This window comes from Melospiza melodia, chromosome 22 (assembly GCF_035770615.1).
Source record: "Melospiza melodia melodia isolate bMelMel2 chromosome 22, bMelMel2.pri, whole genome shotgun sequence".
Taxonomy (NCBI): Eukaryota; Metazoa; Chordata; class Aves; order Passeriformes; family Passerellidae; genus Melospiza; species Melospiza melodia.
In genome coordinates this window covers 8,777,912-8,804,955 of record NC_086215.1, presented here as the reverse complement: position 1 = coordinate 8,804,955, position 27,044 = coordinate 8,777,912, and the positions used below count along the sequence as shown (strand labels likewise).

General features: G+C 54.4%; 3 protein-coding genes across 9 annotated transcripts in view; all 3 read right to left on the bottom strand.

Annotated features, from left to right (window-relative positions):
* Positions 1–332: 332 nt before the first annotated feature.
* On the bottom strand, positions 333–4,314 carry EXOSC2 (exosome component 2). The gene is made up of 9 exons (XM_063174609.1): positions 4,178–4,314; positions 3,991–4,092; positions 3,838–3,883; positions 3,488–3,577; positions 3,331–3,396; positions 3,116–3,184; positions 2,087–2,263; positions 1,785–1,913; positions 333–1,112 (listed from the first exon to the last, which is right to left on the bottom strand). The coding sequence occupies exons 1-9, from the start codon at positions 4,300–4,302 to the stop codon at positions 1,032–1,034; spliced, it is 885 nt and encodes a 294-aa protein (XP_063030679.1). The 5' UTR covers positions 4,303–4,314; the 3' UTR covers positions 333–1,031.
* Positions 4,315–6,359: 2,045 nt separating this feature from the next.
* PRDM12 (PR/SET domain 12) lies at positions 6,360–13,503 on the bottom strand. Its single transcript, XM_063174794.1, has 5 exons — positions 13,290–13,503; positions 12,320–12,510; positions 11,228–11,383; positions 7,631–7,742; positions 6,360–6,742 (listed from the first exon to the last, which is right to left on the bottom strand). The coding sequence occupies exons 1-5, from the start codon at positions 13,501–13,503 to the stop codon at positions 6,360–6,362; spliced, it is 1,056 nt and encodes a 351-aa protein (XP_063030864.1).
* Positions 13,504–23,212: 9,709 nt separating this feature from the next.
* The window catches only part of FUBP3 (far upstream element binding protein 3), a 38,924-nt gene continuing 35,092 nt past the window's right edge, over positions 23,213–27,044 (bottom strand). For 5 of the 7 annotated variants that reach the window (XM_063174850.1, XM_063174852.1, XM_063174851.1 and 2 more), the window contains 3 exons: positions 26,570–26,641; positions 25,755–25,882; positions 23,213–24,579 (listed from right to left, as the gene is read on the bottom strand). In XM_063174850.1, coding sequence (XP_063030920.1) covers positions 24,571–24,579; positions 25,755–25,882; positions 26,570–26,641 — 209 coding nt within the window. In that variant the 3' untranslated portion in view covers positions 23,213–24,570. The remainder of the gene's footprint in view (positions 24,580–25,754; positions 25,883–26,569; positions 26,642–27,044) is intronic. The other 2 variants (XM_063174855.1, XM_063174856.1) reach the window with 1 other exon arrangement.

Sequence of the window (27,044 nt, the reverse complement as noted above, 5' to 3'; positions counted from 1 at the left end):
GTGTCCACCTCTAACCACCAGCATGAAGATCTTCACCAGTGTCATACTGGGCTCCTTGTCACCTCCCAGTCACCTCTGCTTGACTCACCTCTCCAAGAGATCCTGCAGGGAGGCAGTGCTTGGAAAGCCACTGTGAACACCAGGCAATCCTTACAGAGGAACCCTGTAAGGGCTGAAGAGGAAGGTCAAGTCCTGCTGGGATGAAGGGCAGCAGCTGAAGAGGAGATAAGACAGTGGAACCATTCCAAGTGTCCTAGCAAAAGGAAACTTGAGCCAACCACAGCTCTCAAGCTAGGCTAAAAAACAAGCCAATGCACACACTGCTGAAGGACTGATTTGTTTCAAAAAATTTATTGAAATGTAAAATACTTAATACAAAACCATACTGGTGACTCCTCAGAAGAGGAGCTCACCACTCAGGCATAAAAAATGACCAGCAGGATATACACAAACCAGGACACTGCTTGTCCAGAGCTCCTGGCTCATATGGACAGACACAGCCACATCCCATCTCATACCCCTGAGACATTCAAGCCATGAACAGCCAGACCCAAATTGTGGTTAGCAAGGCTGTGGATACTCCTGTTCTCTAAACACATTCTTAAAAATGAGGGCTTTCAATCAGGGGACAGACTGGCAGATCTGTATCACAAGTAAATTAAAATCCAAATCATCTTCTAGGGAGAGAGAAACATCACAAAGCAAATCTCTTCCTCTCTGTCATTTTGCACAAAGTTCTGGGGCACTAGACACAGCAACAGGTGCTAGGAGACAGGTGCCAGTTGCATCTGATCTTTATAAAGGTCAGATATCAATTTCTCAGGCCGTTGCACTAAAAGGCTATTGTACTTAAGTACTACTTTGTACTAAAAGGACACAGGAGATATCCTAGGAGTGAGGAATTTTGGTGGTTTCTGAAGTGTGGAATGAATGTTGGGAACTAGAACACTGAAAAAAAAACCATATAATACTGAGAATCAAAGCTGCCATGCTGGGATTTCAAATGACTGCTTCTGGCCACGTGCCCTGTCCTATCCCTCTGAATCCAGCAACCTCTGTCGAGCTTCCAGAACGATCTCCTCTGTCACCTCTGGTTTGAGAATGTCCTTGATCTGCAGTGGAAACAAGAGCAATATGAGCACCAGGAATCAACAGCTACTTCTCCACTCAGTGGGGAGACAAAGGTCCCTGACACACGGCAGCAACCAGCAAGGGAGTTTAGAGGGTTGTAGTGAAAAAAGATCTGTGGCAGAGGGTCCAAGGCATAATTAACACCTCATTGGGAATGAAAGCAGAATTCAGATCTCATTTATTTGTGGGAAGAGAATTGCCTGTGATAGTGCTGGCAGGAATCACAGTGAAAAGCTGTACAGCAAGAGGGCAAATGGAGGCAGTCCTGCAGCAGTGCAGGATGTGGGTACAGACATGAGCCTGCTCTCTGTACAATACATGACATTTACTTTTTCATTGCTTCATAAAATGCACTATACCCTCATACAATGCCAAATTTAACACTGTTCTCACAGGAATTAAAGGGTCCATAATCCCAGTGAGGGATACACAACATCTATCAATAAAGGGACTGAACTCTCTTTAGGAATAGTTAGACTGCCAGAGGCAGAACCTTTCAAACTATCCCTGAAATTGTGCAAGGCAACTTATGTTGTGCAGAAGAGGAGAGTTCATACTACAGGATGCTTTGGTAAATTGAAATGAAACTCTGACTTCAGCAGCCTTGCTGTTCCCTCCCCTCAGTGTGGAATAAACACCACTGGTTCCTGTACCTGATGAGGAAGGGATGCTTCATAGCAATACAGGATGCTGGTGTCAAAGAGCATGATCTTGTGAGTAACCAGAGCCACGATGCAGTTTCGGAGCCGTGAGATCACCTCCCGGTCAGACAAGGGAACTGGCTGAGGAAGGACAGAGGAAAAGGGATGAATGCACAGGGAAATAATGCAAGGAGAAAAGTGTTGCTGTGAACCTAACACAGGATCCTGAAAGTCTCAGGTTACTCAGGTGCCTCTGACTGTGTCAGACTAAAAACCATCACTGGTAGAAGAGGGCTCACATTCCCTGGACTCACCTCCAGGTTGGCAGTGTAGCCTCCAGCCTCGTCATCCTTCTGCTCCGGGGTTGGGTAGATCCAGATGAAGCCATTGTTGCCGAGGATCACGGAGGCACCGCAGGGCAGGTCATGGAAATGAGTCTTCTGCCGTTTCACAAGGGAGGGAGAGACCTGAACCAGCACTCCCTGGGCAAGCTGGAGGGCAGACCACAAACTCAGTGTGAGAGGCATCATGATCCACCACATAACACCAAGTCACTGATACACACTCACCCCACTCCTGGCCTAGGAACAACTCTGTTTTAACACCTTTTCCAGTGAAACAGTGAATGTAAAACCTGGCTGCCTCTGGGAGCACTGGGAGGATTAGCTAATGCCTGTGCAGCCCTTTGAAGATGAAGAATACTCTAAGTGCTTAGCAGAAATGTTAATAATATCTTGATCGTAACTACACATCAACCATCCCTGCAGAAAAATGAGGAGTCAGAGGCCCAATTTAGCAGAACATTTTCCCTCATAATCCAATCACTGTCCTTCACCCTTTGTGCAATAAGCACACTTCCCTTTCATCTTTTAAGTGCTAATACCCTTGGTCTGGTAATCCCAAAGTGCAGCCTACGCTCCAACGGCCCCTTGGCTTATTTCAATGCACAAAACCAGAGATAAATGCCAACTGTGTAAAGCCTAAAATAGAGCCCTGGGGAGAAGAACAAGTCACAGGGGCAACAGCCAGCAGAAGAGGAGTGAGGAGATCTCTCCACAGGATTTAATTCCCAAGTGGCTAGCGGGGGAAACAGAATTAGCAGGCTGAAACTGTGGACAGGGAGAGCAGTGGCTCAAAGGGCAACTCAAGGACACCTTTGTTTTGGGGAAACTCTGCTTGGTGGTCCCATGGAAGAGCTAAGAGTCTTCCTGCCCTGCAGGAATGGGTTATAACAACATCGTGCTCTACTCTGTAGCTGTTTTCTTAACAAAGCCTCCAAAAGGCCTTATACAAATCAGCTGGTGCAGAATGAACCCAGGATCAAGGGCTTTGGAATAACTCACCTTCCCATACTTCAGGCTCCGGGTGTGCAGCGATACAGCCCCATCAGAAAATATAGATTGGACCTCTGCCTGTTGGTGCCACTTAAGGAAACAGGGTCCCCAAGGCTGCCCAGTGCCACCCCAGCATAGCTCTCACCCCCAGCCAGGCCAGCCAAGGTCTCCCTGTTCTTCCCACACCGTTGGCTTTTCTGTCAATGGGAGCAGCAGAAGGATACACTGATGAGATCCCCTTCCTGCAGGTAGTCCCTCATTGCAAGCTCATCTTCTGCTGATTTCCTTCTCTGAAACATCACAAGGAGTTACATGTAGCCCAGAACCAGAAAACACCCATCACCTTAGGATGCCAAGCAAAACACAACCAGCTACACTCACCAGCTCCCCACCAGGTAAATTTATAGACGACAGCAACAGGACTGAATCCAGCCTGGAATTAGTTTCCACTTTCCATCGCTTCTGCTGAACCTAAGGGGGAAAAAATCACCCAAGCTTTATGGGTACACACTCAAAAACTGAATGGGACCTGCAGCTCACCAAACTGCAGTAGGGGACAGCTCTGCTGGCTTCTTCCAGCCCCATCCCAGTTAAAATCCACACGCTCCCAGTACCCTGAGCAAAGACATTGTTGTGTGTCAGGGTTTTAGGATTCCGGGAAGCGCTTAGAGTGGGACTGAGCCACAACCACCCTCCTCCTCCTCAGCACCGCGGCAAACAGGGGGTTTTACCTCCGTAATCCTGCCGACCACGATGTCGCCGATCTCGCCGTTGTACCTGGGGCAGAGAGGGGCGGTCACACACCTCACCTCACCTCACCTCACGTCCCTCACCCGGCCGAGCCAGTCCCCGCCGCCGGCCTGTCCCGCCGCGGCCGCGCTCACCTGGCCTTCAGCGCCCTGACACACACCAGCTTGTTCACCCTCTCCACCACGCCGGCCACCGAGGCGATCAGCTTGTCGTCCTCCACATAAGTACCGTGGCCCCTGCGGAGAGACAGCGGCTACCTAAGGACAGCCCAAAGCCCGCGCCGCCACCCCGCCGCCGCCTCTCCTCCGGCGCTGCCCGTACCTCATGTATCCCGTGTCTGTGGTGATGGTGTCCCCCGGTGCCACCAGATGCTTCTCGCCGCCCCGGAGCGCGCTGGAATCCAGGGGCGCACGGGCCGCCGGCAGCCTCATGGTGACCGCCGCCATCTTGGTACCGCCGCACGCGCCTTCCGCCCGCCATGTTGGCTGCTGGCGAGAGCGCGCTTGAGGGCGCGGGCGGCGCCATCTTGAGTGCGGGCAGCAGGGGCGGTGACTGGGCAGCCATGTTTGTTCCTGGCAGCGGAGAGCCTCTCTGGCTTCGCTCCGTTGAAACCCAAGGGGGACTGCGGCCATTTTTAGTGCGGGCAGCTCTCGGCTGTGACCCGCTCCCTCAGAACCTGCACGGCAAACCGGGGCGAAGCTCGGGAACCCTCCCCCGGGCTCACCGGGCCCCACAGCCTGGGCCGAGGCGGGGAGCAGCACCCCCCGTTCGGGTGCCCCTCACACACGGTGTCCCCCTGAGTGGAATCCTCTGACGCCCTCCCCAGCTGGCCAGCGCTCACGCTGGGCACAAACATCCTCCGGGGCTCGGCCCTGAGCCTTTCCCCTCCGCCGAGCTGTGCCGGCACGAACTGATACGTCTGTGGAAAAGTTTTATCCATTCAAGCACGGGTTAGGGTCTCAGGGCTGCGGAGGAAATGCCAAAAGCAGCCCACCATAAGATGACCGTCCTCAAATATATCCCTTCCTACCAGCAGGACTTGCACCTGTGTCGAACCACAGCAGAAATCTGGGCACTAATTAGTGGAATATATCAAAGGATGGCAGTAGCTGTGGCTTCAAAGAGGGACTGTACAAGTTCACAAGAATAGGGACTGGCAGGGTGGAAGCAGTAGATACCACCCACTCTGGAGTGAGCCAGCCCTTATCCCAGCTTCCAAACCTGAAAAAGGGCTTCTTTAGCCAAAAACTGTTTTTTTTCCCTTCCCAAATGCACTTCTTGGTCCAACAGATGACTCCACATCTCCTCACTCACAGATTGTTGTGTTAGTTAAGACCTTCACTCATTCCAATACTCACATCCTTTCCCTGGCACATAAAATAAAGCTCTCCATGCAATCCCTCTTCTAAATGATAAATGTTCCAAGTAATTTTATTTAGAATACAAGAAAGGTACAAATGTATTTACACTGTGTACATATACAATCAAATAATATATAATATCAAAGTCTTGTAAATAATGTTTACATAAATATTTACAAAGTTAAAGTGACAGTTTGGGGGTTTTTTCTTTTGTTTTTGTTTATTTTCTTCTGGAAGTGAAACACGGTTTGTGAGAACTTTATACATCTTAGACTTATAATTAATATTAGAATACCTTTTTTTTTTTTTTTTTTTAAGATTTATGATACACAGCTCTTCTCCGCAATGCGGGGACTCCAGAGGGCGCTTAGAGCTGTACTTGGGGACGGAGCTGGCTCGGGGACAGGTTTTCTCTGTCCCTAGAGGGCAGTAGCAGTTCCAACCAAAATGTTCCTTCAGAGCTGGGAAAGGGATGGGGAGAAGAGCTGCCAGGGTTGGAACGGCAGAGCTCAGCGTCCCCACAAATCCTGCCTGTGGATGGGCATTCCCAGCTGGCACGGTGTCCCCTCTGCCCACAGCACGGCTTGGAGCAGTGACAGACCCCAGTACTGGCTGTGGCTGGAGCAGGGCGGGCAGAGGGGCCTCGGGTGCAGGAAAATGCAAATGTTCATTAACTCTGGGCTCCCAAGCAGGGAAAGGTGTCCCTTGGAAGGAGCCACCGGGGCCAAACAGGTACGGCTGGGGTGGCCACATCAGGGCTGTGCCAACCTTTCAGTGGGGCACATGCATGCTAGAGCAGAGGAGGACACATAAGAGGAATTTCTCTTTCTTCCTACCAAATTTTCTGTAAAACCCAGGCATGACTCCTCCAAGCCTGGCTTTTCGGCTCTCCCAGTCCTCCCCCAGTGCACTGGCAAACCCACAGCCCACCCTGTGCCACATCTCCCTGGGGATGATCCCCCACAACTCATCTGCAGAGCTGGGGGCTCCCCTCCTGCCGCCCCCCTGCAGTCAGCGATGCCCAGAAACAACCCAACACTCTCTGAGACACAAAACAGCTCAGCCAAGGGCCACCCCCCCAGTTCATCGCGTGTCTCAGCATCAGTCTCTGCTGTCCCAAACCCTGCTGCCCTACCAGGGCTTCACAGCACCATGGTGGGGATGTGATGGGCCAGGGAGGCAGGGTGGGGCACGGGCAGGGCGGGCGAGTGGGCCTGCAGGGAGGCGTTGGGGGGCCGGTGGCGGGCGCTTTTCTGGTGCGCCCGCAGCCCCGCCAGCTGGGAGTAGGCACTTTGGCAAACCTGGCACTTGTAGGGCCGCTCGCCCGTGTGCAAGCGGACGTGGTTGCGGAGCGTGGAGGACTGGCTGAAGCGGCGGTTGCAGAAGCGGCACACGAAGGGCTTGTCCAGGGTGTGGATGCGCATGTGGGAGCGCAGGTTGCTGCGGGAGTTGAAGCCGCGGTGGCAGATGACGCAGCGCATGCGCCCCGTCGTGCTGGCCCCCGTCTCCACCGCGTGGAAATCCTCTGGGAACAACAGGAGATAGTCAGGCGCTGCCCTCCAGCGTGGCATCTCACCCCAGCACAAGTTCCTGAGGTGCTGGGTGCTTTGGAAAATCCCCACTGCCCTCTTGCTGGCTCCCTGCTGCTGAGGTCACCTGTCCTCGCTGGCTCTTAGGATTTTGGGATGCAGCCAGTGCTGGGAATGCACTCAGCCAGATTTAGGTAAGGGGTACATTCAAGCTGAGCTGAATGAATCCCTTATAAATGGGCACAAAACCAATTTTCCCCTCCCTGGGCTGCAGCAGAGCTGGAGGAGGTGGGTGCAGGAACTCTCAGGAACCCCCACCCACACTGTCCAGCCCCCGCCCCAGTCCTAGCTTGTCCCCTCACTCTGCTGGGCTCAGACATGGCTCTCTCAGAGCGGGGAGCAGAGTCAGGGAGCACAGAAGTGGCTCCAAACACAGACTGAGCTCTGCTGTGCCATGGAGAAGCACCTCAGGGAGCCACTGAGACAAGCAGAGAGTGAAAGCCCAAGGAGAGAAAGCCCTCCTGTGTTGGTGGTTAAGATCCCTTAAGTGCAGAGTGGGGATGCAGGTGTTTCACGGGGTGTTGGGGCTGCCTTGCACTCACACCCTGCACTTCTCTTCCCTGCCTGGCTGGATCAGGCAGCGACTGCCAACACCCCACCAGCAACAGCCTTGAGCAAACTGGCCTGGGGTCATCACCCTGAATTTCTGAGGACCTGCTCGAGCTGCATGGATCATTTCATAGTCCCTGTGCTTGTCCACAGAGAACTGAGATATCTAACATACCCTGGGACGTCCCTGCCTTGTGCCCACCCAACGGCCTCAGAGCTGGGCATGGTGAGCAGGCAGGGATGCTGCACCCTTGGCTCTTTCTGATATTACCTACCATGTTTGTTCTTCTTCTGCTCCTCTTCTAGCCCTGGCACACCTGGGATGCCCAGGAAGGTGTTGTGGGAGTTCCCATACCAAACCAGCAGCTCTTGGTCTGGAGGAATCATCTACAAAGAGAGATAAAGAAAGGGTTGTTGGGAGGGGCAATGAACATCCATCCCTGCTGTGATCCATTGGGACCTACCCTGGCTGTGCCCCATTTCTGTGAAACCCTGCTGCCATCTGGGACCTGCCAGCAGTCCCCTACACCCACAGGCAGGCATGGAGCAGCCCAGGATGCAGCACTAGAGGTGATGGCACAGCTCAGCACCAGCACAAACCCAGTCCAGGCTCTCCCCAAAGTGGGACACAAATGAGATTACAGGGAAATATGCAACTACAGAGCACAGGCACAGATCTGGAATCTCCGGAGTGCAGGACCCAGAGGTCCCAGCAGCTCGCAGAGACCAGGACAGGGTGAAACAGAGACATGGAGAAATAAATCAGTTGTGAAGGACAACCAGCACAAGTGACAGAGACTAAAGCAAGGAGATGGGACATGGAGCCCTCAGGGCTCCAGGAGAGCATTTTCTCTTTGGACAGAGCCATCAGCACCCTTCACAGGCAGCATCTCCTACCCACCCCCGTTGGGGCTGATTTTAGAAGGTGGAAATGCAGATCCACCAGCAAACAGCTCATGAGCCCGCAGAGCAGAGGAGAGCTCGGAGCTGCTGTCAGAGACCATGGCTCAGGTGTGAAGCGCTGCTTGTATTCCCCACCAAAGCTGCCTGGAACAGCCCAAGGACAGCTACAGGAGCAGGGCAGGGGTTTTGCATCATCCACGCTCCCATTTCCCTGCAGTGATGGGATTCTCCTGTCCCTGCTGTTCCTGCCGTGTTCCCGCATGGCCGGGGCGAGCGGCCAGGAAATGCCGCTCACGGCTCCCCTCGTGCAGCAGCCCTGGCTGGGGAGATGGGTCCTCTCAGACCAGTTCAAACAACACCAATAACAACATCACTTCATAAAGAAATACATATTTTCCCTAGCAGTCCCTGCTGTTACAAACCTAATTCAGAAATAAGAACATCCTGCATTTTGGAGGATGGCTTTCTGTGCACAGAGCATGTTAGATTCCAGTAAAATATTATCCACAGAAAACACAGATGCTAGGTTCAATCACCTCAACACTGAAAATATGTTGAATTTAAAGCATCTGAAATAAATAGGAATATGACTTCATATCTTTGTCCCTCTGCATAAATACCTCGCTAGGCTGCAGAGGAGGAGGAATTTAGGAGGCAGAGGAAGCCAATATCTTTTTGCATCCCAAATTGATGACACTGTTTCTTGGCATTATTTACTCTTAACAGAAAATTAGTCATTTTTAATGCAAGCAAATATAATATTGCTGAAAGGAAAAAACAATCTGCATGGGTGCATGCATGGGTGTGTGGTTTTTTCTGCTGAAGCTGCTGCAGCCACACCAGCAGCAGGGTGAGCACCCATGTGCGTACACCCCAAAGGAAATTCAATTTGCCCCCCAGAAATCTTGTGGCTTTCAGATCAAAGGCCAAAACTTTCCGCCTTAGCTTTATTTTCCAGCAGCAACAACTTGGTATTGCTGAGAAAGAGGATGGGAAAAACTAATCAGAAAATAAGGGCAGGAACAGGCAAAATGCACTAAAATATCTAAGACAAATAGGAAAAAAATTACCTAATCGGTCTGTTTTTTTGGCATGTAGGTGAGAAAGGCATCCAAAGAGATGGATTCACTGGTTGGGAAGCCACCAGGGCTGGTAGAGGATGGAGGGTGGCAATGGCTATCCATGGACACCTCTGGTGCTGAGCAGGGCAGCACCAAAGTTCAGATCTGTGTGTGCATGCCCTGCTGAGCTCGGGGAGCAGGGTGACAGCTGGGACCCTTCATGCCCACCTCCTCCCACCCATCTCTTGGGGTTCTGCACTCTCAGAATCTCAAATTCACTGCTTGTCCCAAGAGAATTAAACTCATTCTGCTCCACTGCTCGGTGTTTCAGCCCTAGGAGCAAGCCCGCAGCTGGATCAAGGCTATACCCAAATATTCGTTCACCCACCCTCTCTTCTGTGCCTGCACCAGGTGTAAAAACCACAGCTGTGTTCCTAGTTACACCACGGCTACCTGGGATTATTCTACTTATTTGCATAATTTAAGAACAGTAGTAAAAAGTACTTAAGGTGCTGTCACAACAGGTACAGCCACCCACAGGAATATCAGGTCTTAAAACTAGAAACACCTGGAGCCTGTTGTCCAGCAGGAGAACAGCAGGGAAGTGCTTCGAGCTCTTGGGAAAGGTGGCAGAGCCCAAAGGGCACACGGGACTCTCCAGCAGGAGGAGAGAATATCTGATCCTCTTCCTACCCACCCATTCTCCTTTTGCCACCCCGTGGCAGCAATTCCTAACCCAGCCCTGCTGTGGTCCTGTGCCGTGGAGCATTTGGGTTTGTGCTGCTCTGTGAGCCAGTGCAGGAGCCTGGACAAATCCAGAACACTGCTCATGCCCACGGAGCCAGCAGGCGCTCATGGTCATTCCCAACTGAGACCCTCTCCCACTACAAACACTCCCCAGGTGAGACTCTGAGCCTGATACTGGAGCGACACAATGCCAGTGCTGGTCTGGGATGGACTGGGACATGTCCCTCCTGTGACTCTTTAAGCCAGAGCTGTGGCACAGGGCCTTGTGCAGCTCTTTTCATGCTTTACACCCCAAGCCACCACCTTTCTCCACTTGCAATAGCATTGGGTTATGGGGACACTGCACATAAGCAGGGCTGGTCCCCACAGTCACCCCACTTTGGCACTGTGTGATTTGCATGCACATGTCACCAGTAATGCCGGGGAGCTGACACCCACCTCCATCCCAGAGCCTCCTGTAGGGAGCTGTGGGCACCCTTCAGCCATCACCCCACTGCACAGCAGCCTGTGCCACCCCTGGGACCCTGTGCCACCCCAGCACAGACCAGCACCTCATGCAGGAGCACAGGGGTGAGGGGGCAGGAAGAGCCCCCACCCCACAGTGTAAAGCCCAGGGCAGAGCTGCACCAGCCCCACTCCCTGCCCTCCCCGTGGCTCCCTGCACAGCCAGAGCGATGCCCAGGCAAAGTGCAGAGTCAGGCACAGCCTGTGCTCAGCACCTGGGTTTCACAGAACCCCCCAAACTTTACCCTGCTATGAAGAAGCAGGTTCTGCACAAAATCCCACTTTTTCAATACAGCATCCAAACCCTGTCCTTGCCCAAAGCCCCATATGAGCCAGAACTGCAGCTCTTCATGCTTTACACCCCAAACAAGGATCTACTCTCGCCCTGTTTAACACACATCACTCCATGAGCCCACAGAAAGGGCGCAGAGAGGAGAAGAGACCTTCTCTATTCCCTGAAGCCCATGAAATGACCCTTCCCTGTCATTTCTACCTTTGCAGGTGGATCTGAGTGCCAAGGATGGAAAAGCTGCCGTGTCCTTCCACAGACACCCCGCCAACAACCCAAAGAACAAGGGAGGGAGAGTCTGCAGGGTGGGGGATCCCACCACCCTACTCTTCTATTGCAGATTCCCATTGCCCTTCAGCCCCACTTACCTCAATGGCCTTGTAGAAGATGCTGTTCCCGATCTGGACCACCTCGAGGTTCTGCTCCTGCTCGTTCCGTGCACATTTGATGTAGGTCATCCAGCTGCGGTGATCCTCCTGGCTGGCATCGATGAAATACCGCACGGTGCCGTCCTCGTTGAACACCTGTGAGGGCAGAGAGCGCTTGGTAGCGATGCTGCCCACGGTGGGCTGAGCCCCTCCACTTCTGGGACAAGCTCAAAGCCAGCAGAGCCCCGGGACTGAGATCCTGACAGCAGCTGGAGATGCTGAACCTTTCCTGCTCGTGGTGCTGGACTGAGAAATGTGCCCTGCTCTCACTGGCACGGCTGGTCATGCCAGCCCCTATCTCCCTGCATAACCTTCCTCAATTTCCCTTCTCATCAGCGCCCCAGCAGCAGCTCAGCCCCAGAGGAAGGGGCTGTTCAGCATCCTGCAGCTGCCACGGGAGCAGGAGAATCCCTGGGTGTAGGGGGAAGGTGCATGCCAGGCCTGCAAAGATGCTTAGCAGGGTGCCAGGAAAGATGAGGCAAGTTTCTGTTAGGCATAAAATTACAATAATAATTAACAATAATTAAGAAGTGCAATTCTGAGTCAAACAAATGAAAAAAATAGGAAAACCCTCCCTATTCACTGTGCATTAGTGCACAATGTCCGTGCATCCCAGATCCCCCCAAACTCCATGGTTTCATTCAGGATTAACCTCACCAAGGCTGGGGCAAAGCAGGGGACGAGGGACAGGGCAGAGCTGATTTTGTCCACTGTGGCCAGTGCAGGCAGCAACCAGTCGGGTGTTCCACCAGGACGGGATGGGCAGGGCAGGGCGTGATCCGCCTGCACGGGATGCGAGCGACAGCATCTCGGGGCCCCTCTGTGGGCTGGCTGCACCCCGAGGGCTGGGGAAACCTCATCCTTCTCCTGCAAGGGGTTCCTAAACCCATCTGCCCAGATATTTGCATGAATGGGGAAACTGAGGCACAAGGACGGTGCTCGATGGTGCCCAAGCGCGGGACAGAGCCCCAGCACCCCGTCCCTGCTTCTCCCCAGATCAGTCGGGGCTCGAGGTTTGGGGGGGGTCGTTACCTCCCACATGAGGTTGTTGTTCTTGCACAGGTCCACATGTTCGGGGGAGATGACCCTGCCCGTGAACGGCCCCATCTCGGTGCCAGCCTTGATCCAAGTCTTGGAGAAGATGCCGAGCCCTTCCCCGGGGATGGAGCTCTGGGCGATGATCACTTCCGACGGCAGCACCAGGCTGGAGAGCTTCTGCACCTCTGCGAGGGGGGAGAGCAGCTCAGAAAGGGACAGGGGTGGGGGAGAGGAGGGAGATCGGGGGCGGCGGGGACCCCGCCCCAGCCCAGACCCGGGGCTGAGCCTTTTAAACGCCCAACCGGGCTCCCACAAAGCGCTACAAGGTTCCCCCGGGGCATTGAGGAGGTACCTGGGAAAAGCATCCCGGGCTGGGCGAGGGAGCGGGGCTGGGAAAGGAGGTTAAATGGTGTCTATTTCGGCCCATCCAGCAATTTGTCATGCTGTTAAAGTGATCTGCATTCATTAAACTCAACTAGAAAGAAATTGCTAATTCTAAATTCATTAGTCCTTTAGGAATGCTGTAGCGGTACATTGTGCCTGAATGGCGCGAGGGCTTGTTTAAAAGGGCCCAGGAATTCCTCTTACAAAATGGGGAGATGAGATGGTTGACATATCGTGAATGGAAATGGAATTAGCCTTCATGGTAAATTAAGAGAGGAACAGAAATCCGAGAGGGGGAAAAGGGAGCTGGGACGCCCCGGCGATGCCGGGGCGAGAGAAAAGATATTGTCCCGGGAGGCTGAATGCGGGACGGCCCCGGCCCCCCCAGCCCGCGGTTTAAGTGGGAACTTTCTCAGGTCAAGCCCAAGTTAACCAAATGAATTTAAAGCCCTTTTTCCCCAGTCCCACGCCTGGGGAGAGCGGGGCGCCGGGACGGCATCCTGCCGCCGGGCTCCGGGAGCCGGCCCGGGGCCCATGGGGGAAACCGGGGGGATCGGGGAGGCTCCGGGGGGTCACTCACCTCCGGAGAAGGACTGAGCCAGCACTTCGGCCGTGAACGCTGTCTTTGGGCTGCTCTTCTCCTCGAAGAGCTGCTCGCCCAGGACGTTTCTCCAGCGGCCGTAGAGGAAGCTGTGCAGGATGTCGGAGGTGATCACCTCGGCCAGCGAGAGCCCCTGCGGCTTCAGCCCGGGCTTGAGGACCAGGGCCTCGGCGGGCAGCACCGAGCCCATCATGGGGGCGAGGCGGCGGGGCCGAGCGCGACGGGGCCGGGCGCGGCGGGCGGTGGGCGGCGGGCTGGGCTCCGTTCGGCTCGGCGGCTCCCGCCCGGCTATATATGAGCTTCATTGACCCTCCTAATTGGTTATTAATGACCTCCCTGACGTTGGCGGAGAGACTGGGGCTGCCGGAGCGAGGCGAGCCGTCGGAGCCCCCCCCTCCCATCTCCTCCTTCCCTCCCCTCCCAGGGGTGGGGTGGCTGGAGGGAGGGAGGGACACGGCGAGCACACACACATACACAAACACACAGGATACACACACACACATACACACACCAATACACACACACGCACCGGCTCGGCCCCCGCGCCGCCCGGCCCGGGCAAACCCAAACCCGGGCACCTGTCCCGGGCACGGCACAAGAGCTGAATGGGGGCACAAATGTCCCCGCCGGCGTCCCACGGACGGGGCGCACCCTCGGGCACGGTCCCGCTCCCCACCTGGCCCCGCGCTCGTTTTGGAGCTAAAACGCTGCGCTTTGGGGCCACTGAGCACCACAACGAAATCGGCGGCCCCGAGCCCGACAGCTCCCGGTGCTCGGCGGCGTTCGGCCCCCGCAGCCCCGGGGGAACGGGCTGAGGCCCCAGCAGCTGGCCCCGACCGTGCCCGGCTCCCCGCTGCCCCCCGCATCCCCGGCTTTCCCGGCCGGGACCGGCAGCACCGGGAGGCTCCGGCGCCGCTGCCCCGAATGCCGGAGAGGGTCCCCGAGCACGGGGAGGGTGGGACACCACCCAGGGCTGGTCCCCGCTTGACCCCGGGGCAGGGCTCATCCAGCTGCCGCCACCCGCCCGGCCGGTCCCCGATCCCGCATCCCCGCAGGAATTGTGCCCAGGTGTGCACCGGGAACCGCTGGTGGATCTCCCGTGTCCCTGCAATCACAACCGTGCCCTGCCGTGTCCCCCCGGGGCCGGACCCGCACCCGGGGAGGCTGCAGCATCTCCGGGGCTCTGCCGCCGCATCTCCCCCATCCCCGCACCCGCGGGCATTCCCGGCCGGCCACGGCGCCCATCCCCGCCCTGCCGAGCCCGGGAGCTCCGCAGCCTCCTCTGCTCCTCCTCTGCTCCCCAGCGAAGCGGCACCAGAGCGGCGCCCCCCAAACCCAGCGCTCCCCTCGGGGCCAGAGCTTCGCCGGCTCAGCAAAGGGTTAATCTTTCCCGGCTTTAAACCTAGTCCTGCTGTGTCGGAGCTTAGAGCCCTCTCCTTAGCCTTGTTCTTTTGATTTTCATGGGGACGAGGGGCTGGAAAGGGCTGCGGGAAGAAGGCTGGGCCCCCAGGATCCTCGGGCGCTCCAAGGCCGGTGCCCGCAGCCCGGAGTCGCGGGCAGCCCCGCCGGGTCTCACCGTGCCCGGAGCACAGCCCAAACCCCCAGCCTGCCCCCTGGGTGTGTTCTTATAGGGTGAAGCCGTGGAGTGTCTTCTGGCCTGGGTGAAATGATGCTACAACCCATGTGCAGTTAATTATTTCTATTACTCCAATCAAGAAGCAACGCAGATGTCAGGAACGCACCCAAACCTGCGCTGACTTTCGGGTCTTCGCCTGGAAAGGGGATGTTGACAACCTGCCAGGGACTGGTTTAATAAATGTAAAATATAAGTTTATTTTGTTTTTCTGGACTTGGGCTAGAGGAGCCGTCAGAATATTTCAGCCTTGCTAAACGTAACGCATCAGGTGGAAAGGTTCCCAACACCGGCTCCCTCCAGCCGCCGAGGCAAGCCAGTCATCGGATTGCTTTTTTTATTTTTTTTTCCCCCGTTTCCCCAGGAAAACCCTTCAACCTTCAAGTTATCCCGGGACAAAAAAAAAAAAAAAAAAAAAACAATAATAGATGCTCTTGAACCCCCTGCGGCTCCGGTGCGGGCTGCGCTGAACCCCGCTCCCGGCTGCGGGGGCTCGGCGGTGCGGGGGGGTGGTGGTAAAAAAAGGTGGAAAAATAAAATCTTCAATTTTCTGCGTGGTTTTAAATATCCCCAGCTGTTTCCCCAAGCTTCTTCCCGGTCCTAGGAAGGTGCTTTGCTGTGTGTTCCCCCCCACCCCTTACCCCCTACTCATTTCTCTTTTTTAATATCGCAGCTATCCCTCCTTTTTAACATTTAAGAGGAAACAAGTTTAATATTCATGGCTGTTAATAGAGAAGGGCCATTATCGCCGCCCCATTGTTCTGAGCCCCGCACAATGCTGCTTGTATTTTCATGTGTATATTCCCAAAGTTCCTTCTGAGCGTTTAGTGAGCACTTTAATATTCATGGGTGTTAATAGAGAAGCCCTCAGTATATTGGCATATTGTTGGGAGGTGTACATATTGGTCTGACTCTGAATAGCCACAGTCCTCTTTTCTTTTGCTCTGTTTTGCAGGGTTGATGGGCCAGGAGTAAATGGGCATTTTTCCCCCCCGTCTCCCCCTTACAGAGAGAACATCTTTATTCCAGTCCCAGACTTTCTGGTTTCCCATTCAGGACCCTCAGAAATAATGTCAGGCAGAAGAAAAGTGGAGCAAATCAATCTTTCATGGTCTTTTTGAGACCAATTTGACATCCATGGACTCTTCTTTTCTTTCACAGCCTACAAGGGGATGGTCAGGATCTGGACAAGGTTGGGGTCTGATGAGGGGAGACATGGGATCATAATGCAGCAAAGAGAGAAAAGAAAAGCAAAACAAGAAAAGATTGCAGGGATGGGGTGATGGAGGAAAAATGAGGGTGAATGACAGTGCAAGAAAGGAGATTAGAGCCCAGCAGCTGCTTTTTGGGGGGCGGGGGGGAGGGGGGAGCTCTCTCCCCTCTTCCAGCCCTTCGCATGAATAGGATTTGAACAGAGCGGAGATTGATTTATAGTTATTGCAGTTGAACATTTATTGCTCTTAAAGAGTGGCGGGGAGAAAAGAGAGAAAAGGGGTTTGAAAAGCTCCTTTCTGTATTAAAGAGGTATCAAATGAAGACTGCTGAGATAATATACAGTGGCCAATGGGAATTTGATTTGCTTTAAAATTTAACTCTTGTGGGGCCGCCGGCGATGGAGCGGGGCTGAGGGGATGGAGCGGCCGCTGCCCCGGGCCGGAGCAGCCGCGATTCTCTCCTCCAACCCCGCATTCGCTGCCCGGCTTCTCTGCAAAGATCCGCGGCAGCTCCGGTGCGGCGGGTGAGGGCTGCGGCGCGGAAGGAGGATTAGTGCTTCGTTAGTACAATTTTGTATTATTTTTATTTTTTTTTTTTCCGTACAGAGTAGAACGCAGGAGGGATGCAGAGCTACGAAAATAACCGGCGCAGGGAAGAGCCCTTTTCGAAGCTGAGTTTTTCTTGCCCTAAAAGCGGAGGTTTCTCCTCTCCGGCAGCAGAAACGCGATCGCAGCCGAGTCCCCTCGGGCGCAGAAAGGAGCCCATTGTTCAATGGGGAGAAATACATTTTTAGCGGTGATTGAAAGCTCCCCTCTCGTTTGAACTTTAGAAGAAAGTCCCTGGCAGGGAAGAGCATCCCCCTCCCTCTGCCCCAACATCTGTTTGGAGCAATCCAGGCTCTAGGGCAGAGCCGGGCTCTGCCCCCTCCCAAAGTCATTAAAAAGATATTAGTTGAGCTGAGAGAAGTCCAGCGCAGCCCCCGATCCGGGCTGGGGGGGCTGGTATGTGTCATTAAAAACGATTTTGGATTTGCCAGCGCTAATACGAGGCGAAGGGAGCGCGGGCTCTGAGTTCCAAAGCCCCCCGGCCCCGCCGCGCCCTGCCCGCTGCCCTCTGCTCCGGTGCCCGCTGCCCGCTGCCCGCCGCTCCGGTGCCCGCTGCCCGCTGCCCGCTGCCCTCTGCTCCGGTGCCCGCGGCTCCGGTGCCCGCTGCCCGCTGCCCGCGGCTCCGGTGCCCGCTGCCGGCGCGGGGCCGAGCCCATCACGGGCTCCGAGCGCCGGGCAGGGACGCGGCCGAGAGCCGGGCTGCGAGCCGGGGCGCTCAGCTGCTCCGGCCGCCACCTCTGCGCCTCCACAGGCTGCAAATGCCCCGGGAGCCGGAGGGAAAGGGGGGCAGGAGGGATCATCGCACCCCTGCGGGAGCCGGGGCAGGAGGGATCATCGCACCCCTGCGGCTGCCGCAGGAGCCAGGCGCCTCCGAAGTTGCTAAATGTGTCATTTATTAAAGCATTCAGGGGGCTTTTCTTTGGCGTTTGCTTGCAAACTCACAAAGGCCGAGCTGCTGTTTGGGGGTCTTTTCTGATGGAAAAAGGGCTCGGAGACCCCCGGCACAAAAGAAATCCTGGCAGTGCTTTCAATGGCCAGGACTCAATGAGGGGGACCCTGCGCGGAGCGGGCGGGGGCGAGGGGCCGCCCGGTGCTGCCTGAAAGGCAGGCCTGAATGTAATGGGGAGATCTGCGTTTATTTGTTGGGATCACATTTAATTAGCTTAGTACAACCCTTGAAAGACAAAGGGACCTCAATCTGGATCCAATCTGAAGCTCGTTTGGAGAGCGAGGGCTCCTGGAAAAGTCAAAAGAGAGAAAGGAGGAAGAAAAGGGAGGCTGGGAGAGAAAGGGGCTGGGGGCCCAGCCAGGTGACTGGCACGCGTGAAACAAGGGGGCCTTTTGGGCACAAGGCAGGGCTCAAAAGGGAGGGAGGAAAATAGCCTCTTCCTCAGGTTTTACCTACTTAAACCCCCTGAAGGGGCTGGAGCTGAAAAGCCTCAATGGGGGCTAAGGAGGCTGCAAAGCAAACAGCAGCGCTGGAGAGGGGCTCGGGCCCTGCCGCCGCAGCAGTTGGCGACACTCGGTTATGGGAATGTGCCCAAATGTTCCCTGCGCCCGGGAACGCTCCCGCCGGCGGAGCAGGGGCTGCAGGAGGACGCGGCGAGGAGAGGGCGATGCCCAGGGTGAGCCTGGGCCGAGGGGCCCGGCGGATCCTTGGCGTGGAATCTCCATCCCACCTGTGCCTTCACCCGCCGCACGCAGCACCCCTGAACCATCACCGGGGGAGCTTCATCCCGGGCCCGAGGGGACACCGAGGAGGGGTTCCCATGTGTGCACCCCTTGTTTCAGAGCAGCTCCTGGCGTTCCCCATGGCAGTGCCAGCGCAGCGCTGATGCAGGTGCGCGGTGCGGAGGATGCGCTGCCACCGCCCAGGGGCAAAAAGAAAGCGACCATGCCCAAGGCGCCCCATCCATGGACGGAGCTGAATGGTCCCTTGTTCCCTCCGAACCGCGCACTGCCTCCCTGTCCCTGCTGCCCTCGGCGGGGCCGGAGCGCTGGGGATGGGTCGGGTGCTCCCGGGCGGTGCCAGCCCTCGGCGGTGCCCGCGGCCCCGGGCACGGAGCGCTGGGTGCGGGGAAAAGCTCCGGCACAGGGCACGGCAGCCCCTGGAGCCGCGGGCTGATCGCGCTGCTCGGGGAAGGAGCTTCGGGGCATTATTTGCCTCCATTTCACTCTGCGGGAGGCCGCGGAGCCGAGCAGAGATGCTGAGTGCTCTCCCCTGCGCTCTCGCTCGCTTCCTTGCCTTTCTTTCCCCCCTTCCTTTCTTTTAAGTGTTATTTCCAGGATTGTGTCGGCGAGGGTGTCACGGCGCGCAAGAGCAGGAGGAGGAAAATCACCGTCCCAGCTGCGTCCGAGCTCAGGCGGCCTCGAAGGGAGCGCGGCTGTGGCGGATGGAGGGGGCGACTCCTCGGCAGCCGCGCCGGGGGCACGGGGCGGCCGGAGGGACAGGGCGGGGATGCGGACTGCAAGGACAGGGAAATCTCTGCGCCTTTTCCTCCCTGCTGGCAGCGATGTGGGGACGGGGCAGTGACATCCCAGCGATGTCTGTCCCGCATCCCACCGGCGTCTGTCCCGCACCCCATCCCTCCTGCAGCATCAGCTCCAATGCAGCTGCGGGCTGTGACCCAGTGCGCTGAGCCATCAGCCGGGGAGGTGCCCGAGGGGACGGTGTGACGGTGTGACGGTGTGACAGTGTGACAGTTTGACAGTGTGACAGTGCGGGGCCGTGCGTGAGCCCCTCTGCTCCCCCTGCCCACAGCCAGGACCAGCCGCCCGAGCCTCCCCAGCAGCGGCCAAAGGCACGGGATCGCAGGAGCCGGCGGCGGGAGAGGGCAGCCGGGGCTGGCAGCAGCAGGATCCCAGCACCAGGCACAGCTGCCCTGCTCCAGGGCCGGGGCAGCGCGGCGGGACCAGCCCGGGCACGGCAGAACAGGGGTGGGCGGCAGGGACGGGGCTGCCCGGCAGGCGGGTGACGCCTCCGGCAGCTCCTGCCCTTCACCAGCCCCATTTCCCCCAAAGCAAACAGAGCAGCGGCTCCGGCCCGCCCGTGTAGGGCCTGCACGGCAGCAAAGTTTAATATTCCCTGGCGAATGGGCCGGACAGGGAGCAGCGCTGAGTGACGGCTCCCACAAAGGGCAGGGAGCGTCTAATCCCCGGCACCGCGGCACCTGCACCCCGGCCCGGCCCGGATTAGAGGGCAGCGAGCCGGGCTCTGCAAAGATCAGAGGCTTCATTAGAGCGGCCTTGAAATAGGATTTCCTCAAGTGATAAGGGGCAGGGTAGGGAGATAATCTGGGGGCTGTTGGTACCTGCCCCCACATCACCCCCAGAGATGCTCTTTTGGGTCACCTGCCTTGTGCATGGTGCCCCAGGCCTGGAGGGAAGTGGCGGGGCAGATCTGGTACCCTCTGCCCCAAATCCTGCATCCCAGGGATGGCTGGTTCCCCTCTGCCATCTTCCTCCATCCCCAGCATCACTGAGGAGCTACCCAGACATGGATGGGGCTCTCTGCCCTCCCGCTGCCCTTGGCTCCAGGGCCTGTGGCTCTTCCAACTCATCTTCATATCACTTAACACCAATTTCTGTTCATTTCCACCATTAAAATTCTGGAAAGTTTCTTTTGTGTCTTTTCCAGCCTTATGAGAGCAGAGAAACGCTGCCGGGCCATGGGCACCCTGCACTGCTGCTCCCCACAGCAAATCCACTGCAAAACCTCCAAACCAGCCAAATGAAGGATGAGCAGCTCCCTGCATGGAGTAAACACCCATGTGCTGTGTGACAGGATACACTGACACTGCAAGATCCCAGTTCCTCACCCTGCAAACACCAATAGCCCTGAAAATCCCCCTGAGAGCGGGAGGGACCAGGTGGGTTTAGGGGAGAAGCAGCAGCACAGGTGGGACCTTGTGAAGATCCACATCCTGTTGGAAAGCTCCATGTTAAACACCAGGAGCTCTCACTCTGACCATGCTGCCCATTACTGTAAATACAGCGTTCCTTTAATGGAATTAAATATTAAATACTTGGAGAAGGGGGGAAAAAGGTCCCACATCTTGTCTCTTTCAACAGTAATTTCAGTCTAATTCACAATGGCTATAATGTAGTTTGTTCTCAAATCATGCAAAATTAAAGGATTTTAGTCTATCTCGAAGTCTCCCACTCCTGAAAGTGCTGTTCCTGTTCAGGCTCCCCAAATTCAGAGCACGGGAGAGCATCAGGGTCATCCTGGACTCAGTGAGAGGCTTCAGTGTCAGGGTTTTTAGGGCTGCTGCTCAGAAAGGGTTTGCAGGAGGATCACAGTTTGATGTCTGCTCAGGACTCAGGCTCTGCCTGCAGAGTGGGGTGGGTGCTGCCAGCTTGGGGGGTCCTGTGGGACACGGTCCAGACACCCCCACAAACCCAGCAGAGCTGGGCAGGAGTGAGATGGATTCATTCTGGGGCAGCAGAGCCATCCTGTGCCTGAGCCAAGGACTCTGGAGAGGGATTGAGGATTTTTGTCAAAGGCCATTGACTCTTCCCAAATGTCACACTCTGGAGGCTGAGCCTTCCCCAGACTGAACTGATGGGATCACCTCCCTGCCCCTCAGGATTCTGTCCTGGCCCCAGGCTGGGCTCTGGGTCCCTGCGAGGAGGAAAAGGCAGCACCATCCCCATCACCATTCATGGACCCCAAAGTCCCAAATGTGTCCCTTGTCCTGCCCAGCCCTCAGGGGCTGCTCCTGCTCCAGTTCCTGCCCCAAAACCCAGTGCAGCCGGGGCTTAATCCACATTACCTGGGGTTAAATCTGCCCAGGGCTGAGCAGGAGATTTGGTTCCTCTCCTGGACACCAAGACTTGGCTTTGAAGGCACCACAGCAGCTTCTGGGCTGCACCACACACCCGAGCCAGGACACGAGGAACTACCGGCAGACCCAGAGTGAAAAGTGTCCAGCCCTGGGTGGGAGTGACCATCTGATGGTCCCAGAGCACCTCGGATGGACACAAACCAGGAAAGCAGCAGGGCTGGAGGAGGCCTTGGAGGAACCCAGGGGCCATCAGCTCCTCATGAAGTGCTGAGACATCTCTGCCTCAAACCCTGCCCCTCTCCAGCCCATCATGGACTCACAACAGTTCAACATCCGCGGCCTCTCTGCCCAGAGCAGGCAGCAATAATGGAAAACAAATTGGTGAACTTGGGAACGTTTCAAGCACTTCATCCTTCCAGGACAGCAGACTGCTGATGAAACCCCAGCTTTGCAGGCACCATCTTAATGACAGGCCAAATTTCAAAGGCTTGCAAACTATTTCTTGTGCTGCTGCCCCACCCCCTCAATAAAAGGTTGCATCAGAAAGAGATATTTCCATAATTTATAGTAGGAGCATTTCACTGGGGAGACTCACTCATCTGTACTTACAGATACATTTAAGAAAATGCATCCTCCCACAATCCTACGCCATTTACGACTATTGGCACAATCTGTAATCCTCAGTCTTCAATTAAGGGACACCTTAGGGTTCATTATCACACAATTGCTCCCTGTGAACCATGCCAAATGCTGTTTTGGCACAGAGCTTGGAAGATGAATTAGAAGGAAGTCTTCTCGGTAATGCCCGCTCCCAATTCCCATCAGCAGCCTTTATGCCCTCCTCTAGCCATTTTTTCCCCCTCTCCCCTCTTTCCAAGTGGCTTTTACCATCCCATCTTTCAATGTCTCTCTTGATTCTCTGGAGGTATATTTAGAGATGCTACATCTCCTTTTCTTCCGGCTCTCAATGTGCCTCCCGCTCCCGGCTCTGCAGATGGGATCTTCTTTCCTCCCTTCCCCCGTCACAAACCCCCACGGCTCTGCCTGGGAGCAGGGCACGGAGCTGCCTTAGGCTGCTCAGAACTCACATTTTACAAGAAAAGGATCCCTGAAGGAGCTACAGATGTTGCCAGGCTTGGCCTGGGCACAGTTAATGCCCTCCATACCTGATAAGGTCGGAGCCACATCCCTCCCATCAGTGCTGCTCCAGGGACAGATCCTGATGGATTCAGCCACAAAGCTGGAGAAGAGCAACAAGTCCAGAGCCTTAAAAACAAGGGCTGCCAACTCCTAAGCAGTAAAACCTTACAGGGCTGCAGAGGAAACCTCCTGGTGTTAACACAGACCCTGCCAGGACCCTTCTGACCCAAACGGCAGCAAACACAGAAACTTCCATGAGAATCCTCGGTGTCACAGCACCAGGGGGATGTGACAGTGACAAAGTTTCTCTAGAACAGCACCAGGGCAATGTGACAGTGACAGAATTTCTCCAGAACAGCACCAGAGTGATGTGACAGTGAGAGTTTCTCCAGAACAGCATCAAGGGGATGTGACAGGGAGAGTTTCTCCAAAATCAAAGCTGATCCTGCCCTCAGTGCCCACCCAAACTCCCCGGGACACGGCGCGACGAGCGGGGAACAAGGGAGTCCAAGAGACGGGAAATACTTGGCCCACAAGACACCTTGTGGAAATTTTATTATATAGAGTGTAAAATGCAACTGTCAGTCAAATAAAAAGAACACTTTTTTTTTTTTTTTAACACCATGCTCAACATTATCCAATCGCGGTTCTTTATAGTTAGACATTTCAAGCATAAGGAAAAATAAGGAAAGAACCCAAGAACAGTAAATTCAGTACATTTAAAAACGGAATGTCCCGGAGGGCAATTAAAAATGCAAGAAAAAATAGCTTCAATTCCGTTTTTCCTTTAAAAATACACTGTTATCTGTACAAGAAACACTACAGTAAACATCAGAAATCATATTATCCCTTTTATTAAATCAAAATTATTTTGCGCATACTGTGGTTAATACTAGATTCATTTATTTCTCTAGGTAATTTGACAAATATTAGATAAGAAAATATTTAAAAGAAACGAAAAAGCAGAAAACACCTTGGAATTAAAAAATAGTTACTACCTTTTATACGGTTTTAAGTTCCACAGTGTTTGTTAAAGGTACTAATAGCAGATTCATTTTAATATTAAAAATAACAGTATTTATATTTCTGAGAGCATAGAAGAAGTTTTTTTTCTTTCTTTTTTTTTTGTTTTTCTTTTTTTTAACAAGCTTGGAGGTCTTAGATACATAAATGCAACTACCAATGGAGACATGAAAACATGTATTGCTAAAAAAATTAACACGTTCTTATATTACCCCTTTAGACTCTAGAAATTATACAAACCCTACAAAATGCCCCCCCAACTTGCAAACAGTAACTGTTTCAAATACAGAAATCATATCATTAATTACAATACATATCATAGTTCAGTTTTTTAAAAATGCAATAAAATCAAAGACAGCCAAGATACAAGAAATTAGAAGTAAAACATTTAATGAATTTACATATTTAAGAATATTTAAATACTGTTTAAATTTTTTTTTTCTTTTTAAGATTTGTTACATACCACCTAAGACTTCCAAGCCACTCTTTCTGTTCCAACAGAAAAGATCGAAAATTAAAAGGAAAAAAAAAAAACACACAAAAAACCCACATGTTGAAATGTCACAGCTCTGGGGTGCGTTTTGGTGCCTGCAAATTCTCTGGCTTCTCTCCAAAAAGAATCCCGGAGGTTTTTTTTAATATAAATTTGGAAACAAAATTACCAGCATGTCCATACGTTTAGTACATTACTAATTGTTCCTGATTCTTAGAAAAGTTCAGTATAGATTATCCTACAGCTAGTGTTTCACAAACAGAAAAGTCTTCATCAAAATGTTGCAAATCTAGAAACCTCTGTTACAAAAAGGTTTTCTTCCACAACGATTCCAAAGAAAAAAAATTGCCACGAGGACCTTGTTCTACTGCTCCTGGAAAGAAAAAGAGAGAGGAGAGAAAAGGAAAAGTTACTGAGCAGCAGGAAAATGATCCAAGCTGCCGAGCACAGGTCTGTCCCCGCTGCAGCTGAGCGGGAAACAGAGCTCAAAGGATGCTCTGAGCTGCCACCAGAGCCCCAACGCTGTCCCAGAGCTCCGCTGCCCTCACCAAACAAGATCCCTCTCTCTAGCAGGGCAGGCTCGGCGAGGAATGAAGAGAAGCCCTTTCATCATCACCGTGTCCAGGTCAGCCCTGGGCAGCGCCTGCGGCAGCGCCGGCTCCACCTCGCTGGGGAGAGCAGCGAGAGCTGGGGAGAGCTGGGGACAGAAGAGAGAGCAGGGAGAGCAGGGAGAGCAGGGCAGAGCTGGGCAGAGCAGGGGACAGAAGAGAGAGCAGGGAGAGCAGGGAGAGCAGGGCAGAGCTGGGCAGAGCAGGGGACAGAAGAGAGAGCAGGGAGAGAAGGGAGAGCAGGGGAGAGCAAGGCAGAGCTGGACAGAGCTGGACAGAGCAGCTGCTGGGGCTGGCATCCACAGCAGCCTCTGCTCCCGGAGCCGCAGCTAAATGTGGAGCAGGAGGGACAAATGTCAGACCACAGCAAGGTGCCCCTGTGCTTTGCACAAAGTTTTTGCCGCTTTGTTTGCTCCATGAAGCACAAAGTGTGATTAGGATAAATCTCACACAACTCTCTGGTGCACTGAGTAACAGCTGAAGGGAGATTTCACTCAAAAGCAGGTTAATATAAATTATTTTTCAATGGTTTTGGTCTCTTTTGGGACAGGGAGATGGTGAGCACACAGCTCCTGTCGCAGCATGAGAAAAGGCAGTGCCTGCACTCCCAGTTCAGTGCTGTGCTGCCTCACCAGCCTGGATTCATCATTCCTTTTACTTTAATTCCCCAAAGTCAAACAGCTGTCTGGGGTCTATAAGGAAAGGCTCCCAGGAGAAACAAATAACCTCCCAGTCCTCTCCTAAAAAACCTCTCACCCAACCGGTACAAGAAAACAAGACTTTGATGCTGAGGCAACGCTTCCGTGATCACTTCCTCAGCCACAAAACATCTCTGCTTCACCCTGTAAGTCTGAAGGATAGTCCCTACACTAAGGCAAAGCCAATATACCCAATTGCCCAAGAGAAGGAGCAGAGGGGTTTGGGGAGGGTGAATACAGACCTGGCTGTGGGCCTGAGCCTGCCCTAGTGTCTGCCCATAGTAGGCAGCCTGCTGTCGGTAATACTCTGCCCAAGCCATCGTGTAGTCCGGCTGGGAACTTGCCTGAGAAGCAGCACTGGCAGCATGACCTGGAGGGGAAGAAGAAAAAAGAAAAAGAGATAAGCAACTCCAGAAGTCCAAGCCCAGGCTTAGGATCTCCTTTTGCCAAGCTTAATGAAGAGCCAGCCCCCTTCCAGCTGTTGCAGACACCTGACAGAGTGACACCGGCTCCGCTGCGTGGGACGGCAGGATGGGCTCCAAGCTGACTGTGAGGGACAAGCCAAGAGCAGGCAGAAAGCACCCAGAGCGTTCCTGCAGCTGCACGGACAGCCTGACAGCCTGCACACCCCTCATCCTCAACGGTGCAAAGCCTCCAGCAGCTCCATGTCAAAGCAAGTCTAGAGGTCGGGATCATGCACTCCGGAACACGGCACAGAGAGCCAGGCCTGTGACCTTCCACGAGCTCTCCTACCCTCTCACAACCCAGCTGCAGCTCCCTGGGTTCTGCCAGCAGCAGCTCCTGCGTGCTCTGTGCTCCCCCAGCCAGGCTGGCTGCAAGCAGGGGCACGAGGGGCTCGGTGGGAGCTGCTCTCCCGAGAGGCGACAGCACAACCGAGAGCTTTCCTACATGCACCATCACCAACAGGGCAGGGCCAGGGGGCATCTGCAAAGGACTGGAAGCTAAAAACGGCAGGGATGGAGATGCAAGTCATCAGATTAGAGTTAACTCCTTGTGACAAGAGCTGATTCATCTCCAGGAAGCCTGTTTCACTCACTCTGTTTTTTGAAATACTCCTCCCATGCTTTGCTGTAATCGGGATGGCTGTTCTGCTGCTGGCTCTGTTGGCCTGTGCAAAGATGACAACAAGGGGCACGTCAGTATGGAACAGGTGACAGTTTCCAGCCAGTGACATCCACCTCTCCACTAGACAGGCCCTGGGTCTACCCCAGCTGCCCAGACTTGACACTTCAGCTTCCCCTTTTCTACAGTGTTGGGCATCTTCAGTTCAGGGGAAGCTGAAGAAAAGCTGGAGTTCCTGATCTCACCTCATGTGCTGAAGGGCATCAAGCCAAATGTCACCCTGCTGGGACCTGCTCAAGGCAGAGCACGTAGTAGGAGCTGCCCAGCCTGCAATCAGCCACCCTGGGCTCCCAGTCTGCTTGCACTCAGGAGAGCTGAGACACCTGACACAGCTGAGATCTGTCACCTCCACAGAGCTGCCAAGGGAACGGCCATGTTTTGAGTCACTA

What these genes read in the sequence shown, in the direction of transcription:
- PRDM12 (XM_063174794.1), bottom strand. Translation starts at nt 13,503, where the DNA reads ATGATGGGCTCGGTGCTGCCCGCCGAGGCCCTGGTCCTCAAGCCCGGG. An exon ending in ACAACAACCTCATGTGGGAG is followed by an intron (nt 11,384 to 12,319) that starts GTAACGACCCCC and finishes CTGCCCTCACAG; the next exon opens with GTGTTCAACGAGGACGGCAC. An exon ending in TCTTCTACAAGGCCATTGAG is followed by an intron (nt 7,743 to 11,227) that starts GTAAGTGGGGCT and finishes CTCTCTTTGTAG; the next exon opens with ATGATTCCTCCAGACCAAGA.
- EXOSC2 (XM_063174609.1), bottom strand. Translation starts at nt 4,302, where the DNA reads ATGGCGGCGGTCACCATGAGGCTGCCGGCGGCCCGTGCGCCCCTGGAT. An exon ending in GTCAGGGCGCTGAAGGCCAG is followed by an intron (nt 3,884 to 3,990) that starts GTGAGCGCGGCC and finishes TCTCTGCCCCAG; the next exon opens with GTACAACGGCGAGATCGGCG. An exon ending in ATTTACCTGGTGGGGAGCTG is followed by an intron (nt 3,397 to 3,487) that starts GTGAGTGTAGCT and finishes GTGATGTTTCAG; the next exon opens with AGAAGGAAATCAGCAGAAGA.